The 18,683-nt window shown below is 29.4% G+C and overlaps 3 protein-coding genes across 4 annotated transcripts; 1 reads left to right on the forward strand and 2 right to left on the reverse strand.

The window, feature by feature from the left end:
- The first annotated feature begins 9 nt into the window (after positions 1-9).
- Positions 10-3,227, forward strand: LOC127067266 (cytidine deaminase-like). The gene is made up of 2 exons (XM_051002014.1): positions 10-577; positions 2,060-3,227. The coding sequence occupies exons 1-2, from the start codon at positions 541-543 to the stop codon at positions 2,455-2,457; spliced, it is 435 nt and encodes a 144-aa protein (XP_050857971.1). The 5' UTR covers positions 10-540; the 3' UTR covers positions 2,458-3,227.
- Positions 2,346-11,174, reverse strand: LOC127067260 (serine/threonine-protein kinase mTOR). 2 transcript variants are annotated; one of them, XM_051001997.1, is made up of 7 exons: positions 10,265-10,381; positions 4,787-10,131; positions 4,525-4,667; positions 4,307-4,447; positions 3,548-4,172; positions 3,216-3,396; positions 2,346-2,950 (listed from the first exon to the last, which is right to left on the reverse strand). In XM_051001997.1, the coding sequence occupies exons 2-7, from the start codon at positions 10,023-10,025 to the stop codon at positions 2,935-2,937; spliced, it is 6,345 nt and encodes a 2,114-aa protein (XP_050857954.1). In that variant the 5' UTR covers positions 10,026-10,131; positions 10,265-10,381; the 3' UTR covers positions 2,346-2,934. The 2 variants fall into 2 exon arrangements, with proteins under 2 accessions (XP_050857954.1, XP_050857953.1); XM_051001996.1 differs by having other exon boundaries at positions 4,787-11,174.
- Positions 11,175-11,511: 337 nt separating this feature from the next.
- Positions 11,512-15,543, reverse strand: LOC127066619 (pre-mRNA-processing factor 6). The gene is made up of 9 exons (XM_051000506.1): positions 15,303-15,543; positions 15,123-15,182; positions 14,710-14,836; positions 14,075-14,625; positions 13,193-13,973; positions 12,896-13,111; positions 12,451-12,792; positions 12,026-12,369; positions 11,512-11,945 (listed from the first exon to the last, which is right to left on the reverse strand). The coding sequence occupies exons 1-9, from the start codon at positions 15,395-15,397 to the stop codon at positions 11,666-11,668; spliced, it is 2,796 nt and encodes a 931-aa protein (XP_050856463.1). The 5' UTR covers positions 15,398-15,543; the 3' UTR covers positions 11,512-11,665.
- Positions 15,544-18,683: the final 3,140 nt, after the last annotated feature.

Here is an 18,683-nt window from a genome sequence, read left to right on the forward strand (position 1 = left end):
TGTGTACGAGTAGTATGTCTACGTATTTGTATACAAAATATTACGACTTTGAAATATAAGAAAAATCTTAATAACAACGTAGAGAAGTACAAATTCGGTTACATGATAAGAGAAAACAAGAAAGAATCCTCATTATAGTAAATTAATGGCTATACATGCATGATTATTCGGTATCTCTCTTCAATTATCTTATTATATATACATATTAAAAGATATATATTAAAAGGATATAAATTATAAAAGCAAATAAAACAGACAGTTAAATTTACAATTAATCTTGTTGATGTATTCGTTTAATTTGAATAACATATATCCATATATGCTGTTTGTTGTACGTATCTATAGCCATAAATATATTATTGCACATCAGTTGCGTCAGCTTGGCGTGACGTCATTTTATATATCAGTATTTACTTGTGATATACTCGGGTATATATACTCCAAACTTTTACATATTCAATTGTAAAAATTTGTTTTATTAATTTCTACAAAGAAATTTTTTCAAGAAATTTAAGTCAAGAAATCAACTGTGTTAGCATAATGAATCACGGAGAAATTGTCGATTTTACATCGCTTGGTAATTAAGTGATATTTTAATACTATTTTCATAGAATTTCATGGAAATAATTGTACATGTACAAAACGTTGATTTTTACCCTTATATTTGCCCTTTTTGATGTTTATATGCATGCAATATAAATTTATTTCTTACTCACTTACTATCACTATCAGTAAATTTACATTTATTTAATGCTTGCTATATTATATTTTCCTTCATTTAGGAAAGTTAACGTAAGTTTACAAGTCATTTGTTTACATATAATTTAATTGTCTCCAATCATGTCATAAGAAAAATGAAAAGAAAATTTATTGTACTTTGTAAGATTAAAATTATAAATTACTATTTATAAATTACTTTTCATTGAAGATATTAAAACGGTTCCCTTTTTCTATAATCTTTCTTTTTAAACTACAATTTATTAATAAGATAATAATGTTATCTATGTAAAATAATTCAGAAAAATATAATAATAGAAAGTTCTTTAAAAGAAGTCTTTAAAAACAATTTTCTGTTACATATTGCTTTTTTATAAGTGAAATTGTGCAATTTAAAATAAAATATCACATATTTTATTTATTATCACATATATTTATTTCATATGATTATATCACAATTTAATAAAATTGACAAATACATAGTTGAGATATATACATTAAAATTTTATGCAAATTTATTCTGTAATCTCAATTTTTCTATTACATAAATTATTATATAAACAGAATCTAATATTATTTAATTTATTGGGAATTTATGAATTTTTGTCAAAGAAAAAAGGAAGAAGAATAAATAATATAGCAATGATAAAGTAATTGTTATAATTTGTCAAATTTTTGCACTAAAAAATCAGCATGATATAAGTGCATGATAATGTACATTATCCGTAATAAAATTTAAAAATTTTAAGAATAATTTATTTACATTAAGATATTGAATGTACATTTCTCGTTTACTTAAAAATATTTCATATGCATATATATTTATTAACTACGGATTCCAATAAAAAACAGGAATTTTTTTACCATCTATTTTATCTAAGAAATCTTATTTTGCATTATTAGTATATATATACAAATAGTTATAAACATAAAAGTTCATAATAAATTTTTGCATTTATAAGATATCTCTCTCACAAATGCAAATACATTTATTTTAATGATAACAAATTAAGATTTTATGGATGCTTTCTCTTTTTTTTCTATTATGTATATACAAGTTTATTTCAGTGTCACATATACATTGGTGTGTTATTTTAATTGTTTGATCATATCATTAGTAGAAGATATCTTTTTAAGATTTCTAAAAATTTTTCTAAATATATAATTACTGTAACATTCTATTATAATGAAATAAAAGAATTTAATAAATTAAAACCTACATGCAAAATAAATAAATTTTATATTTTTATCCATACTATAAAATAGGAAAAATTAAAAGTTAAAATCAGTTTAAAAGTTTGGAATCAAAAAATTATCTTGTATTATATGTTTTATTTTATAGATTCAGACAGTCAAGAGTTAATAAAACAAAGTGCAATTGTACGAGAATACTCATATGCACCATATAGCAACTTTAAAGTGGGTTCTGCAATACTTTGTACCGATGGGACAATCATTAAAGGCTGTAATGTGGAAAATTTATCGTATCCTGTTGGAATATGTGCAGAAAGAACAGCTATTGCAAAAGCAATATCGGAAGGGAAAAGAAAGTTTAAAATATTAGCGGTAGTAGCAGATCAAGAAAATAAATTTACCACACCTTGTGGCATGTGTCGACAAGCTATTGCTGAGTTTGGTAATGTAACTATTTATTGTGCAAAGTCTGATATGAAAGATGTATTACGGACTACATTAAATGATTTACTTCCCTTTGCATTCAGTCCAGATGTGAAAAATTAAATCTTTTGTAATCTTATAACATAACTCTGTGACATAATTAAGATAAAAATAAGAACATAAAAATGGGGTCCTATAATAACTAATGAAATTATATACATGGATATTACTTAATATGCTTATTTATACATTTACTTGAATAGCCTGAATATATATTTTTACATACAAAATTAATGCAGTGTAAATTGTTTTTGTAAAAATAGTTGATGTTTCATTTACTTATACGCAAACAGTCTACACTGCATTTACTGTAATATTTTTCTTTTTTAAATAGCCTTGTTTCTACTTATAGAAAAAAAATTAATGGTATAATTAACTCTCAAAGAAATATTTATAATTTGATCTAGTTTGGATTACACATTAAATTAAAGTAAATATTACATCTATTTTGTTATCATTTGTTATCATTTGCATTGCACGTGCAGAAAAAGCACTGGAGCTATAATAGTCACTTCAAATTTTATTATTGTAATATATAATTTACCAAAATGGACACCTGAAAAAAATAACATACATATTTTTCAATTTTATATTGTCTGTACAAAATAATGTTTATTATATGAAATCATTTAATATCAATTGTGAGTGATTATAAAAAACTATTTTATAAGCGTATGAACTATAATACAATTTATATTATATTATATATATATATAAAATACACATACGAGTGTATGTGCACGCGCGCCTGCGTGTATGTAAGATAAAAAATTCTTTTTACTGTTTCCATTTAAATGATATTTAATAAAAGAAATACTTACCATCCAATGTAACACTGGCAAAGGTTTTCATTATTGGTAGCCTGCTGAATCAGTAAATCCACTTGACGTTGAACACTCAGTGATTCTTCATGCGAAAAATCACGTCCTGTTAATTTGTCTCTCACTCTTGTTATAATAGCTAAAGCCTTTTTGTTTAATGCTTCTGGTTGATTATTATCACCTACAGAAAATATGTTTACAAACTGGTAATCAATCAATTAATTAAGTATTCAAGAAAAATTCAAATAAAAAACTGTACATACTGATTACTATATTAAAAGCTGAAAACTTGATTAAATTAAATTTGCAATTATAGCAGAAATTATAATTACCTCCGTTTTCAACACTACATGGCACACCCTTCTTTGGTAAAGTAGCTGTAAGAGAATCTAGAACATCTCCATGTTCCTGGCTACTACTAGAACTCATTCCTTGTGCATCAGATCTCTTGCCCTTTAGTGCTGTATTATCCATTAATCTCCAATTTAAAAGAGGATCATAAACAAAAGCTTCTAATACAGCCATTAAACTATCTTTGTTACGATGTAGTACAGACATTACTGATTCACAAGTTCTTCTGTATGTGCCTTCAATGCCTGTGACCTCCATAGCATTTATTAACATTCGTGTCAAGCGAAATGGTATCTTCTCAGGGAACTTTTCACGAGTCATTGCAACTTCAAAACAATCTCCAAAATCAATATGAAGAATTTTGCCACTTAAGCGATCCAACATTAAATTGGATGGATGGCGATCTCCAAGGCCAAGTATGTAACCAACCATAGACATAACAGCAAGAGAACGCGTATAGTTCGTTCTACGATCGAACCACACTTCGCTTGATGGTGACTTCAACCATAAAAGCCGTGATAAGTCATCACCATGAGTATGTTCTAGAGCATGTTCAAAAACTTCAACCTTTTGCATAAGCATAAGATGTTCATAATCTGGTGCCATCTATGAAAATCATATATTTTTGTAAATACAAACTATAAGATATAAATATATATATACATACATTAAATATAATTACATTAAATTATATTACATTAATATATATTACATTAAATTAATACTGTAATTTTACATACTCTTAGCATTATCCTATGTTCTATATTTAGTAATATTTTCTTTTTTTCTCTGTAATCCCTGATTAAAGTATGTAATGTATCACAGTGTGGTACCCAACCGATGAGACCACTATTTGTTGATAATGGAATTACTGCATACCTCTAACAAAGTATGTCAAAACAGATAAATAGTATACATAGTTTAATATATTTAGTATACATTTTGTTTAATAGCATACCTGAATAGTAAGATTTCTTCTAAAAGTATCTGGATCATGTAATAAAAGTGTATTTACTAAACCAAACAACTGCATTACACGCTCATCTTGTCTAAGATCTTCGTGTCCTTTTAGTAGAAACATGTAATCTTTACCATTACTACCTAAAAGAGTTTTAAACATGACACATTAATATAACTATTTCTAAAAAATATTTTGCCTTATGTGTGTTGATATATACATAGTATATGAAAAAATAGTAATATAAATAAAAATACTTCACCTTTAATACATAACTTTCTTGGTCGTTGTTTGCTTGTTATCACTTGCATTGAGCTATGAATACTTGCTATCCTGACTATAGGCTGACCTGGACTATAACTCCCAGGCACAGCTAATTCTAAATCTCTACAAAGAAGCAATTTTGGGCTTACATATTGAAGTTCTAAACTAGTTAACTGTGGTAATTGTCTTGATATTCTTCTAAATACATGATAATACACATCCCATGCTTGGTTTAAATCTTTCACATTTCTTGAAGCTTTATATCTATGGCACCATTCTTGTGCTTCCATTAAATCTTTTCCATAAGCTTGATTAAAGGATGTTTCTTTCAAAGTTTGTGGACCTCTTTCTAACATTGCATGTAATGGTTCCAATGTATCAAGCATCCCCTTGACATTTTTTTCTCCAAAATATAATCTGCTGGCTTCTTCTAATCCTTCATGCCATAATTCATGCCATAAAATCGCAACTCTAATTAATTCATCACTTGCCATCATAGCTTGTTGAACCAAAGTAGGACTGTGTTCACACATACTTTTTAGAATTTTATTTGCTGCTGTTTTTCTAGCATGACTTGCACTTTTTGAAGCAACTGTTAATGGATACACCAATGCTTGTGGATGCGTTTTTCCGATATCAATAAGAAGGTGATGAATACATCGTCCAACTAAAGTTCTAGGTGTATCTATTCTTGCAATGAGCTGTGGTATCACTTGTAACCACGTATTAATTTCTATTAATCTGATACCTACCACAATAGCTTCATATACTTCAGGCCATTGACCATAATCAAACCACAATGTAAGTAACCGAAGTGTATCTTGTAAAGAGTTTCCATGTGAAAGATTAATTGATCTAAAAAATCCTTCTACAGCTGGAACAGTGAATTGTGATACATATTGTGGGCTAGAAAGATTATTACGTGTTCCATTGCTGGGTGCATTCTCAATATTAGAATCACCTTGCTGATGTTTATAAAACAATACAGTTTCAAAATTAGTATAAGCGAAAGCATGCCATGCTTTATACCATGTTGGGTCATGTTTTGTTGCAGCAGCATAATAAGATAATACCGCAGGTATAGAATGTTCATTTATACCCTGTAAAGCTTCTAACCATTCTCCCAGTTTTAAATAACATCTTGCAAGTAATCTTTTTCTTGCATCCTGTATTTTTTCATTCTCTTGATTTATTACAGACACTATTGCAGGTTGTAAAGAATTTTGCACGAATCTTTGCAGTTGATTATATGCTTCTTCTCGTTTGTTTGCTACCCACATGTGTTTACAATAAGCAAATGTTACTTGTGGATGCGTTGTTGGTAAAGGCTGATCTGGTGTTAATGAAGGATCTACACCTAATAACATTACTAATGTTTTATGACACAACATTAAACTACCACTTTTTCTACAAAGGCTAGCGTATTTAAGCCATGTATACATATCTTCTTGTGGAGAAACTACTAAAGTATGTACTTGTATTATTTTTTGCCAATCCTCGACAATTTTTTGCCCACCTTGAAGTCTTTCCCACCACATAGATTTAATAGTAGATCTTCTTTCTGGAACGAGTTTATATTGTATTACCTCTTCTAATTCTGCTAATTTTTGAACTTCCACCATAGCATTATAAGCTCTTTGATAACTTTCACCAGCCATAGCAGTTAATTCTGTATCTAATAAATCTCTAGCACTATCAATAAGTTGATGAGCAACATCATATTGTTCATCATGTATTGCTAATACTGCTCTGTAAAAAGCCCCATCTTGAGTATCTTTTGGTATCAATGAGATATATTTTTCCATACTTTCCCATTGACCCAAACCCCATGCAGCTGCTGCTGCCATTCTAGCCATTCTTTGTTTTATTTCATCATTCTGAATTAACCATTGTTTTGTAGCCTCATCATGTAATTGTCCCCATTCTCCAAGTGCTTCCAAACAACGCATTTCACCCAAAGTAGATTCCACATCTGCAGGGTCACTTTCTAAACGTTCTTTATATAAATGAAGTGCTTTATCCCAATTATGAAGTTTTTCATACCAACGTATTTGAACTTTGAGATCTTGCTGATTGTACTGATTCATAACATATTCAAGTAAACCTTCTGCAGCTTCTTTTTGTTGGAGTTTGTTATTAATTGAAATTAAAGATTCAAATACATTACTATTTCTACTTTTATGAAATTCATCTTCTTTATAATGTAATGCTTTGGCATAAGCACGACAATGCATGGCTCTTTCTCCTAAGATTTTATTATCTAATGGTAATGGTCCTTTGTCACAATGTTCCATAAATTCAGCCAAATTTAAAATTGTCTGAGTTATTTCAGGAAGATCTGGTACCATTAATGCTTGTTGAAGTGTTTGAATCAATTCTGTTCTATATGTGTCATTAAGTTCGGTCCAACAAGAAACGAATGCAGCATTAAATAAGTCACGTGGTAACTGTGAATAAGTTTGTGCAAGAGCCCAACATGATCTTAATGCTGGAGATGGAGATTCCTTAAGTAAACCAATGGAAAGACTTCTTAACCATTCAAGCCAGTCATCTTTAGATACCCTGCGAGTTGCTGTCCAAGCTTTTTGTAAATTTGAAGCTGATACGTGCAATCTCTTTATAGTTGCTGTATCTGATGATGTTAAAGATAAATCACGATTTTTATTTCTTGAATGTCGATGTCTCATTAACAAGAAATCTTCACTGTCTGCAACAGTTGATTCTGTAAGAATTTTATCAACTAAGACATCATAGTGAGGATTAATAATTCTATGCTTTGTCATGACCTTTTGAACTAATGAAATAAAAATTTGATATTTTTTGCCCAATTGTATCAAAAGTGCACAGAGTGTATCCATTGCTGTGCTTCTTAATTCTGGACATTGATCCAATGTTCGTACTAATGGATGAACGATTCTTGATGCAAAATCAGTGAAATCCAATGTATCAGCTAAATGGTCTACTGTTTCCAATGCAACTTTATTCACTGCTATAGGGCAGTCAGTTGCATGAAATAACTTCACAATTGGTGGAAGAACTAAGTGAAGATAATTATCAAGATTATTCCCAAATTTTTGTAATGCAAGTAACAGCTTTACTGTTACTGCACGGTCTTTACTAGTATCATGTGTTAATACTCTTAATATGTGTGGCATTAACTGTGGTAAATAAATTTTGAACTCTGCACCTAAAGCTATTGCAATGTGTTCAACTAAAAGAATAAGTGTACTTTGTAGAGGGCTATTCACAATCCAAAATTCTTTAATTAAATTAAATATGTCATCGAGATAATTTCGAATGTGCTGTTTCACAATAGCGATAAGAATAGCCAGTTGTTGAAATAAATATTCTCGAAAATTTACATCTGCTGTACGTACAACATTCAAGAAACTTGGCATTACTTGAGAAATGTATGGAACACATTTAATACCAAGACTTTTAAATATGAAGGTCACAGCTTGTACTACCATTGTATGATGTTGAGATAGCGTAGGATCACGGATGATACGCATAAGAGTAGCAATGGCTATTGCAGGGTAATATTCTTCTAATGTAGATGATGACATATTTACCAACATTTCACTCGTTGTCAAATCTTGTGTATTTTCTATTTCGCTTTTAGTATCAGCCATTGATGTAAGTGTATCTAATTGTGAATCTATTTGGCCAAGATTCATTTTATGTTTATATGGATCTAAAGCTCCTAATAATCCAAGAACTCTAATAGTTTCTCTTCTGATAGCTGGCTGTTGTTCTGTTTTCAAAAAATTAATAAGTACATCTAATAGAGATGGATATTGCATGTATGGTTTTACTGCATGACCTGTACTTCCAACTAATTGCCCAAGAACCCATAAAGCAACGCCTCTTTTCTCTGGTGAACTGGCATCTACTAACATTTCAAGTAAAATTGATAATAATTCAGGCATCCATTGTTGCATTTCAGCACCATTAACTTCTGCTAAATCTCCTATAGCACGGAGTATGGCTAATATTACCCCTGGATTTGATTCTGCTTCCTTTAATTTTGGAACAAGAACTTTTAAAATTGGTTCCATGTATGGTCGAATAAGTTGTGGTGCACTGACTACTAGTTCATCTAACATACGGGCAGCTTGTTCTTTGTTACGACCCATTCCAGAATGTTCCAATTCAGTGAGGAATTGTATAAGTGTCTTACGAAGGGATGGCATCACATAAGCAGGATTCATATTACTGAGTCGTCCTATAGTTCTGATTGCTTGTTCTCTTATGTCAAACATCTCATCATTCATAGCAATAAATAATGCAGATAAATTTTCTGCCTGTGCTAAATGAATATCAAATGAATCATTTAGTGAAGCTAAAACTGATTTTCGTACATCAGAATCTGTATCTGTAATTCCTACGACTAATAATTTCCCAAGAACTGTAGAGACAGTGTTAGTTACTGTAGGTCCTGGCTGATTTAGTGCCAACCTCAATAATCGAGAACATGTTTTTACAGCCTCTAGTCGAACTTCTGGTTGTTCTGATGTTAAAAAATGATCAGCACACCTTCTCACAAATTGTAATAAAGGATTACCATCAAAATTGAATGTGCCAAGTGTTTTTAATGCAAGAACTGTAGAAGGAACATCTACTTCTGTTGATGGCATGGATACAGGGCTAGCTACAGTCCAGGGTGCTCCAGGATGCCTTAATGGCTTTTGCATTAAAACTTGAGATAGCATTCGTAAGAGACCTTGCGATATGTCTGGTTTTAAAGATGGTACACTGTGTGCCAACTCTCTAAGAGAAGTTGTCAGAATAGGACTTAATCCAGTTGCTAACATTGGTTCTAAAAGATCCCTCACATCAGATGCAATAGTGCGCTTTACAGCATGACCTAAAAGAGTAATACATATAAATACTGCAGGTTCCAAAGATGTACCACGTTTTTTATTAGGTGTTTCTTTCGATGGTAATAAACATTTTATAACTTCCATAATTTTTGGAAGATATGGTTTTATAGAATCTTCAACTGCAACAGCTATAAAACCAATAGTCATAAATGCTGCATATCTATCTTTCTCACGAGCTCTTAAGGTCATTAAAAGATAGGCCATAGATTCTTTTAAATGGTCCTGTGTAAATTTTTGCTTATTGAATGCTGCTAATCTTGGTAATAACATCATTAATGCATGTTGAATATGTGGATTTCTTGATATTCTTTGATTCATCACATCAGTATAAATATCGTCCAATCTCTCCTGCATTAAACATCGACAAACTGCTGACTCATGTATTGGATATAATGTATGTTGAGGCCCACAAGAATTTTGAGATGTTCCTGCCCATTTAGATACTATTGTTGTTTTTAATCTAGGCATTAATGATTGTATGTCATTTTCATTTTGTTGTGCAGAACAATTTAATCTTTCCATTAAAGCTTCATAATTTCTTTCCCATTGTACATTACTACATCTTAGTAATTCATTTAATACTAATAACGAACCGTGTACTCTATCATCTCTGTTGACACCTCTTTCTCTTGCATATACTTCTTCAAATCCTGCCATTACCTCATCATAACACTGCTTGTACCATTGTGATTTATGCATTTGTTTCGCTGTTTCTCTTTGAGCAGTAACAACAAGCGCTGCTCTTAAAGCTTCAACAGCACCTTCTCGTATCACAGGTTTTGGATCACGTATTGCATTAAATATAAGATCAAAAAAAGGAGTAACTTGTTGAAAAAAATATGTTGGCATTGATACGGCAAGTTCTCTCAATACAAGTACAGCTGCATGACGTTTTCCTTCATGTCTATCTCCTCCAAGCCATTCGAAGGCACGTTTTACTTCAAATTCTACATATTCTGCTGTGTATGTTCCAGAAACTAATGCTAGTTTGCCAACAGTTTTTGCAGCCAATTCCATAACTCCAACATCATTAGATGGTAAAAGATTCCGCAGATAATTTGCAAATCTTATAGTGCGTGTATTTATATTACCAACATCAGCTCCAATAAGACAAATTATAGCTAATATACCACCTTTTTTTTCATTCATATCAGAACTAGATACCATTTCGAATATATGATGATTGAATTCATCCATAAATGCTGTAATCTCTTCTTGAGAAACCTCACGTAGTTCTGTTTTAACATAAAAACATAAATCCTTTGCTGCTTTAGTACGTGTTTCTTCATGTCTTGACTTAAGTCGTTGAACATATTGTTGTACAAGTGTATTTGTCATGTTTGCAATTATTAATACATCATCAAGCTTTTATTTTCTCGAATATATTTGTGCGAGACAAGTTTTTAAAATACTGGTATACTAAGTTCTGCATCGAAAAGAAAGACACTTTAAGGTTATGTTAAAACATTTTGTTTCCATGCGAGTGCTTTCAGAGGCGCTTTGTAAAATCAATATATCATGGTAGCTGGGCTTAAGCTCCAGTTACTTGAAAACATAACCTTGACTTTACAATAATATTTATTCGTACCGTAATGTACTTAAGTCATATATGTTTTGGAGTTTCTAAAAACAAAGAATGAAAAGAAATTATTGAAAATATTTTTTACATGAATTTTGAAGGTTTCGTTTTATTTGTTAAATTACTTCTCTTAAAAGAATGAGAGAAGTGCAATACAAATTATAAATTGAATTAATGTATATGTGATTTATACATATATTACTTATATTTACAAAATAGAGATATTAGAAAAATTAAAAAAAAAGTAAATATAATCAGGTCTATTTTTTACTTTGTTATTATATTATCAAAGTAATTGATTTTTAAGTTTATTTAAATGAATATATTATTTAACTTAATTATGTACAATATGCATATATTGTGCAAAAAATGTGATATTACTTTATATGTTCATATAATGTACAGTTTAATTATTTTATATAGGGATTTTTAAATCTTTTGCAACTATTATCAAAATTTGATCCACACTCAAACACCAATTTACAATATTTTTGGATACTCTGCACCAATTTTCACCATGGTGTGGTTCTGCAGCAATACATCTTTTTTTAACGTCTTCTTGTTGTTCCTCAGTTCCATTTAAAAGTTCAAATTTATAAAAATAAGCCCATGTATCTCCTAAATCTGGATCTATTTTAACAGTTCTATTGAACCAATCTCTACACTTAGAAATTTTGTGTTCACACCAAAATAATCTATAACAAATGATACATAATTAATATAATTAGAAATATTAATTATTATAAAAGTTTACAGATACATAATAAAATCTTACTTTGATACCGCAAGAAGAACATGTGGATCATGTTCACATTTCTTAAGAGCATCAACACTTTTTGTTTTTCGTTGTGGCCGTGGTTCCATTAAGATAGCTTCTGCCCAAAGTAATCCTGATGTAGGACATTCTTGTAATGCTTTTGCCATTAAAGTATGTGCCATATCACGTACACCGCCAGATTTTAATTCATTTCTAATAGCTTCAAGCCATAATTCTGCATTTTTGGGATTACGTAGTCGTGCTTTTTCTAAAACTGATCTAGCTTTTGTTACTTGATTTTTTCTATGTTCTAATTGTGCCAATAAACGCCACAAAGGAATTGAATTCGGACATTTTTTAATCTGAAAATATTGAAAAGTAAATATAAATTTCTAATAGAAAATAAAACGAATACAATAGAATATAAAAATATAATTATTTACAGCTTGATTATAAGTTTCTAATGCTTTGTCTAAATCTCCTTGTTGTTCTTCAATTTGTCCTTTCATTAACCATAATTTAGGAAAATCTTCAAATGCTTCAAGGGCTTCCTTTAAAAGGTGTAAAGCTGCCTCAAGATTATTAAGAGCCCATTCTAACTTGGCACTCTTCATCATTACTCTTGGTGTAGGAGCAGATGCTCTAGCTTTTGCAAGTAAACGTCGTGCTCTTTCATATTCTGCATTTTCTGATTCCAATTTCACAGCTGCTAACCAAATTTCTTCAGAATTTGGATTTGCTTGAAAAGCTAGAGATAAGATACCTCTTGCTGCAGGTACATCTCCCTATAATACATATCAAAAGGGATATAGATTATGAACAATATAATAGAAAATAAAAGTAATTTATATTTATACAAAAGAGAAAGATATAATCATAAATACTTACAGCCAACCATTTAGACTTAGCTCCCATAAGCCAGAGTACTTCACTTTTAGGACAATGTGCAACTGCTCTTTGTAGCAAGGATTCTAAAGATTCCCGTGTACCGTATGTTTTTTCGAAATAAGCTGCTCGTAACCAAATAGATTTCTTACTAGGGAATGTTGTTAGTGCATATGCATATACTGCTCTTGCACATTCTAATGCTCCTTGTTGCGCACACTAGAATGTGTAAAATTTTGTTTATGTTTATTTTATGTACGAAAAATTAATGATCATAATATAACAATTACAATAACTTACAGTTTCCGCATCTTCCATCCAAGTATGTTTCCTATCTTCCTCTTCAACACCAAAACCAATAATGGCTTTAACAATTACTTGACAGCAATGTACTGCTCCAGCTTTTTCTGCTTCCATAGCTTCTTTAAACCAATGTTCTCTATTAATTTCAACTCCATTTGCACTTAAGGAAGATATAGCTCGATCAATAATTTTTTCTACCATGTGTTTATTCCCATTAGCTTCTTCTAACTTAGCAGCTGTAGTCCAGATTTGTCTATCAGTTGGGATATTTTCTCTAGCCTTATTAAGAACTTTTCTTGCATTATCATAGGTTTCTAATCTGGCTAAAGCAAGCCATAAATCAACACTAGTTGGGCAACATTCTACAGCTCGACTAAGAAGAATACGAGCATCTTCTGGTTCCTCCAATTCAACTGCTGCTTTCCACAATCTAACAGAATTCGGAATATGCTCGAGAGCTTTTCGATAAACTCTTCTTTTTGCCTTTGCTTCAGTTTCTAAATCTGCAGCTTTTATCCATATTCTGACAGATGTTGGAATATGTCGTACTGATTGAGCAATTACTGCTTTTGCAGTATCAGGTGGTTGTAATCTTGCAGCTTCCAACCATAAATCTTCAGATGTTGGATTCACTTCACAGCCTTTCATTATTAAATTTCGTGCAGCTTGAACCTTTCCTGTTACTTCTTCTAATCGAGCAGATGCAATCCAAGCAGAAGGATGATTAGGATTTGTTTCCCGTAATGATTTCAATAATAATCTTGCTTTTTTTATGTCACTAAGAAATAAATAAAAATATAAATTAATTATTCAATTATTCAAATTTATCAATATATCTAATTATTATTCAAATTAAATAAATAAGCAAAATTTATTTACTTAATATCTCCACCGTATGTTGGAATCATACTCTGTAAATCAGTAAGATATCCTTTTGGATCAACAACAGTTTGTCCTTCTACAGAATCAGAAACTTGATTTAATTTTACATTCATAAGAGTATTTCTTGCTTGTCCAATTTTTCTTAAATCTAAGTCTCCAGTTGGTGTTAGCATCCCAGGTGTAGCTACGCCAGGCATCATAGATGCTAAACCACTTGATGGATCAATACTGGTAGAAGTTTTACCACCTAAATTTCTGGCTAATACAGAGTCTGGTAATGGTGTGAATTTTTCTGCTCTTGGATTTCTTTGTTTTCTATTTCTACCATCTCCAACCTCAGGAACATTTTTCCATTCGTCCTCAGTAACATTAACTAATTCTCTTTTTAAATCTGAAAACTGTTGTTGGATTTTAGGACGTTCTTGACGATATCGTTCCAATTCTTCTCTCAAACGTTTTTCTCTATATTCTTTACGTTTTTCATCCATTCGTTTATCAATTGCTTCATAAATTGCATCAGCTTCTTCATCATCTTTATCATAGGGATCCTAAAAGTATTTTTAAATATTAACGATAATATGTATAACATTTAGAATATTCTGCTAATACTGCTAGTAGATATATGTACTAACTTTACTAAAAAGAGAACCTCCATAACCAGAGAATTCATCATAATTAGAATCATTTAAGTCTTCTTCATCTTCTTCTTCTTCTTCTTTTTTCTTTGTACGTTTTGTAGGTGGAGCATGCCTATCATCTCTATATATATTAAAGATAATAAATAATTAATGTAAAAGTACATATTAAATGAATAAAGATATCAATATCATAAGAATATTTATAATACTATTATGTTATATTGTTATAATCGTTATATTAATCAAAGGTAAATAACATAATAACAATATCTATAGAATATTATAATGAATGAATAAAATAAATTATCATATAGTTTACAAATTAATCTCGACACATTCTAATCTTGACTTTTAAATTGTTCAACACTTATTTATACTATTCCTCTATTATATAGAACAATACTTACGATACATCATTAGCATCTCGTGCTGGACCAATATCAGATCGAGTTGTAAATCCAGTGGCTCTAAAATAAATTAGATTTTAATGAATTTCTAAGAAATTTTTTTTTTTTATTTAGTTTTTCAGTATATACATATATATATATTATATATAATAATGCAATAAATTGTATTGTTTAAATTACCCTCTTCCAACACCAGCTACATATCCAAGTGGAGCTGGTACACCAAGAAAATGTTTCTTGTTTCTTGGTGATAAAGATACAGAAGGAACTGCCATTTTAATTTTATAGCATTTTCTACACAAAAATGAACTATTGACAATAGTTTCTTAAATATTAATAAATTAACAACACAATTCTAAAACTTCACACAAAGTTTACTACTATATCGCGTCTACACAAAGCGTGTCTACAAAATTACGAACACGCATGAACTTAACGATATACAGAACGGATACAGAATCTTATATTATGGTCATGGCAGTGTATGAAATAAAGAGATGAGGTAGTTGTCCACAAATCATATATGAACATACAAAATGTATAATAATAGAATTAGAAATGATAAATAATAAATATGTACCTTTTATTATCGTAAACAATTTCAATAATTATTTCCATAAATTAAAAAAAAATGTAAAATATAAAGATAAAGAATATTTATTTGCGATTGAAGCGCCATGTTTATTTGGCCAAATTATTTTATAGTCGTTTTGAATTAGAATTTTAAACGAAACAAATGTTTTTTCTATTTTTAGTTAGAAATATAGGTTATAGTTAGAAAAATAATCTTATATTGAATTCGATATTTATTTTAGAAACTTTTATCATAGTTAAAGATTGTTCATCACATCTAATTTTATAATGGTTTATGCCAACAACGAATCTAGACGTAATCCTTGATCGACTTTGATGAACAAGATATTATTTTAAAGATAAAAGTTTAAACTAGGAGATGACTTTTGAAAATTTTCGAAGATGTTTATTTTCTTCGAAAATAATTATATCAAAAATGGTATTTTTTTGAGAATAGTTTATGTATACAAATAATTTTTTTTTTTTAAATTGGAAAAAGTTATCTCCACGTTTAAACCTTCGGTTTTAAAATGAGATCTTCTTTATCAAAATCAATGAAGTATTACATTTATATTTATTGTTGGCGTAAACACTGTTTTCGACATTTTTCATAAAAAATAAGTTCCGTATAGTGGCGCCTTTTAAAATTTACGGTGAAAGAGTAGAAGTTCGTAATCCCACTACTGATTTTCATATATATGCTTGAGTGGTGTATGTTTGGCTTCGTAAAGTAGACGATTACTTGCTTGTGCATAAACCAATGTTCAAATTTTTCGATTTCCAAACGTAAGAAAACGCCTTTTGTAATGTTCACACGAAGAAGCTAAGATAACTTACTTAGAAATTTTTATTTGAACAGATGAATCTACGATAAAAATAAGGAAAGATGTAATCAATCGTTTATATTAAAGAGTTCATAAAAGAGTTTCTAAGATAGTATTAATTTTAGATAAATTTCTCTTTATATTTTATATATTAATATGTTATAGAGAACTTTACTAATTTCTAATACTTATATAACAATAATTTATAATAATTAGGTTTGTCCATTTTTATAAACGTTACACAGTTAATAAACACATTTTAAACTAGAGATTGTTGATTGTTTGTAATATAATTTTTAAAACGAGCTTTCAACTGACTTTGATAGTTTTCGAATTAGTATTCTTTTACATTCTGATGAATAAACATCGAAATTCTCTCTTTGCATATGGTTAAACAAATAATTTATATTTTCAATTTCATAATTATTTAAACAATGTATAAGTACACGGAATATAATAAACTAATATTTAAATAATAGTACATCCGCTTAAATATTACATAATACGTAACACGCGTTAAACATAAAATAATTCTAATTTAATATTTCACTAAATATATATTTTTAACTCTGAGTTATTGACTGTATGTAATATCAATAAAAACGAATGCTCAAGTTATTTTTACAGTTATTAAAATAGTTTTCTTTTGTATTCCGACGAGAAAATATCGAAGCTGTAACCTTCTAAACGATTAAGCTTAAATAACATATGATTTTAATTATTTTATATTTATTTACACGATAAGAAACTTATTTATAATTTCATATGTTCGTCAATATTCTTTATCATCTTGAAGCAGAATAAACACTGTTCAAGGATCAACAAAAATTTAAAGTAAGTAAATTTTTATATTAAATTTTTACTCGATATATTCAATGATTTCTTATCATAAGAATGATACTAATAATTTTGTTTTTATTTTTCTGTTTCGAAACTTTATTGCGCTAAGCAATGAAAAAATTGATTATTATATCGCTAAAATAATAAGTAAAAAATCGCGAAGTAGAAGCAGCGCTTGTTCGTTAATTTAAGTTTGACCGCGTTTTACGATTTAAATAACAAGTATATTCGAATCGACTGTTCAAAAAAACGATTTTTAACAATCACATAGTTTATATTTACACAGGACAGTAAAGTTTTATGAATTAAGTCGAGTGTCATCTCGCAATTAATGAATAATTATCGCGCATTAGATTCAGTGCATCATTAAAGATAAACTCAATCTACAACAATTTCAATTAATTTCCATGTCGACCTACTTCATTTTCAACTTCACTCAATTTTGACCTACATTACATGAGTGTTTGAAGCCATTGCAAAACTTCTTAAGTAGTAAGTGAATTTTTAAGTCTTTTCGATCAGTTAATTATGTCGAGGGTGCGTTTTGTATTGGCATAGATAATTGAGTGTAATTAATTAGTAAAAAGCTTTGAGTGACCACAAGTAATTTTTCTTCGGAGATTTACTCGTGAATCCTTATCTTTTTGATTTATTAGATCAGAATAGAATCTTTTTGTTTTATACGTGTTTATAACTATTTGCACTTTGACATCAATATTCATGAATATTCACAAGTTCTAACAAAGAATGAGCAAGAAGATGCGATAGATAGTCTTTGGATTACAAGCGAAATCGCATGATTTTCTTATAATAATCAGAGTAATCGCTTCTAAAAAAAAGCATTCAAGGGTTTTCCATTATATTTTTAAATAAAAATTAATTAAATATTTAATCAATTTTTTCGATGAAAAAAAAGTCTTAATGGAGTCATTGTTTTTGACAAAAAAAGTCGAATAGAATAATTGTTTTTAAAAGAGAAAAGTTGAGTAGAATTATTACTAAAAAATAAAAGGACTTTTAGAATCACAGTTTGTGGACTCTACAATAAGTTAAACAATTTTTAGCGCAGGATTTTCAGTAATTAATATACATATTAATATATGTTTCTCTCCTTATGCTTTTTTGATCTCTCGATCAAAAGGCAATAATAAAGTATATAAAAAAATTTGTTTTTTTTTTGTATTTAGATTGCCGGTTTCCTCTCACATTTTAGAATCAGGGACAATTCTAATTTTTTGTCATTAACTGTTGGAATGCCCTGTTGCAGTGGTTAAGGTATAAAGCAAAGAAGTTATATGTCGAAGAGGTTCCTATAAACTATGGT

This window comes from Vespula vulgaris, chromosome 10, assembly GCF_905475345.1.
Source record: "Vespula vulgaris chromosome 10, iyVesVulg1.1, whole genome shotgun sequence".
NCBI classification, from domain to species: domain Eukaryota; kingdom Metazoa; phylum Arthropoda; class Insecta; order Hymenoptera; family Vespidae; genus Vespula; species Vespula vulgaris.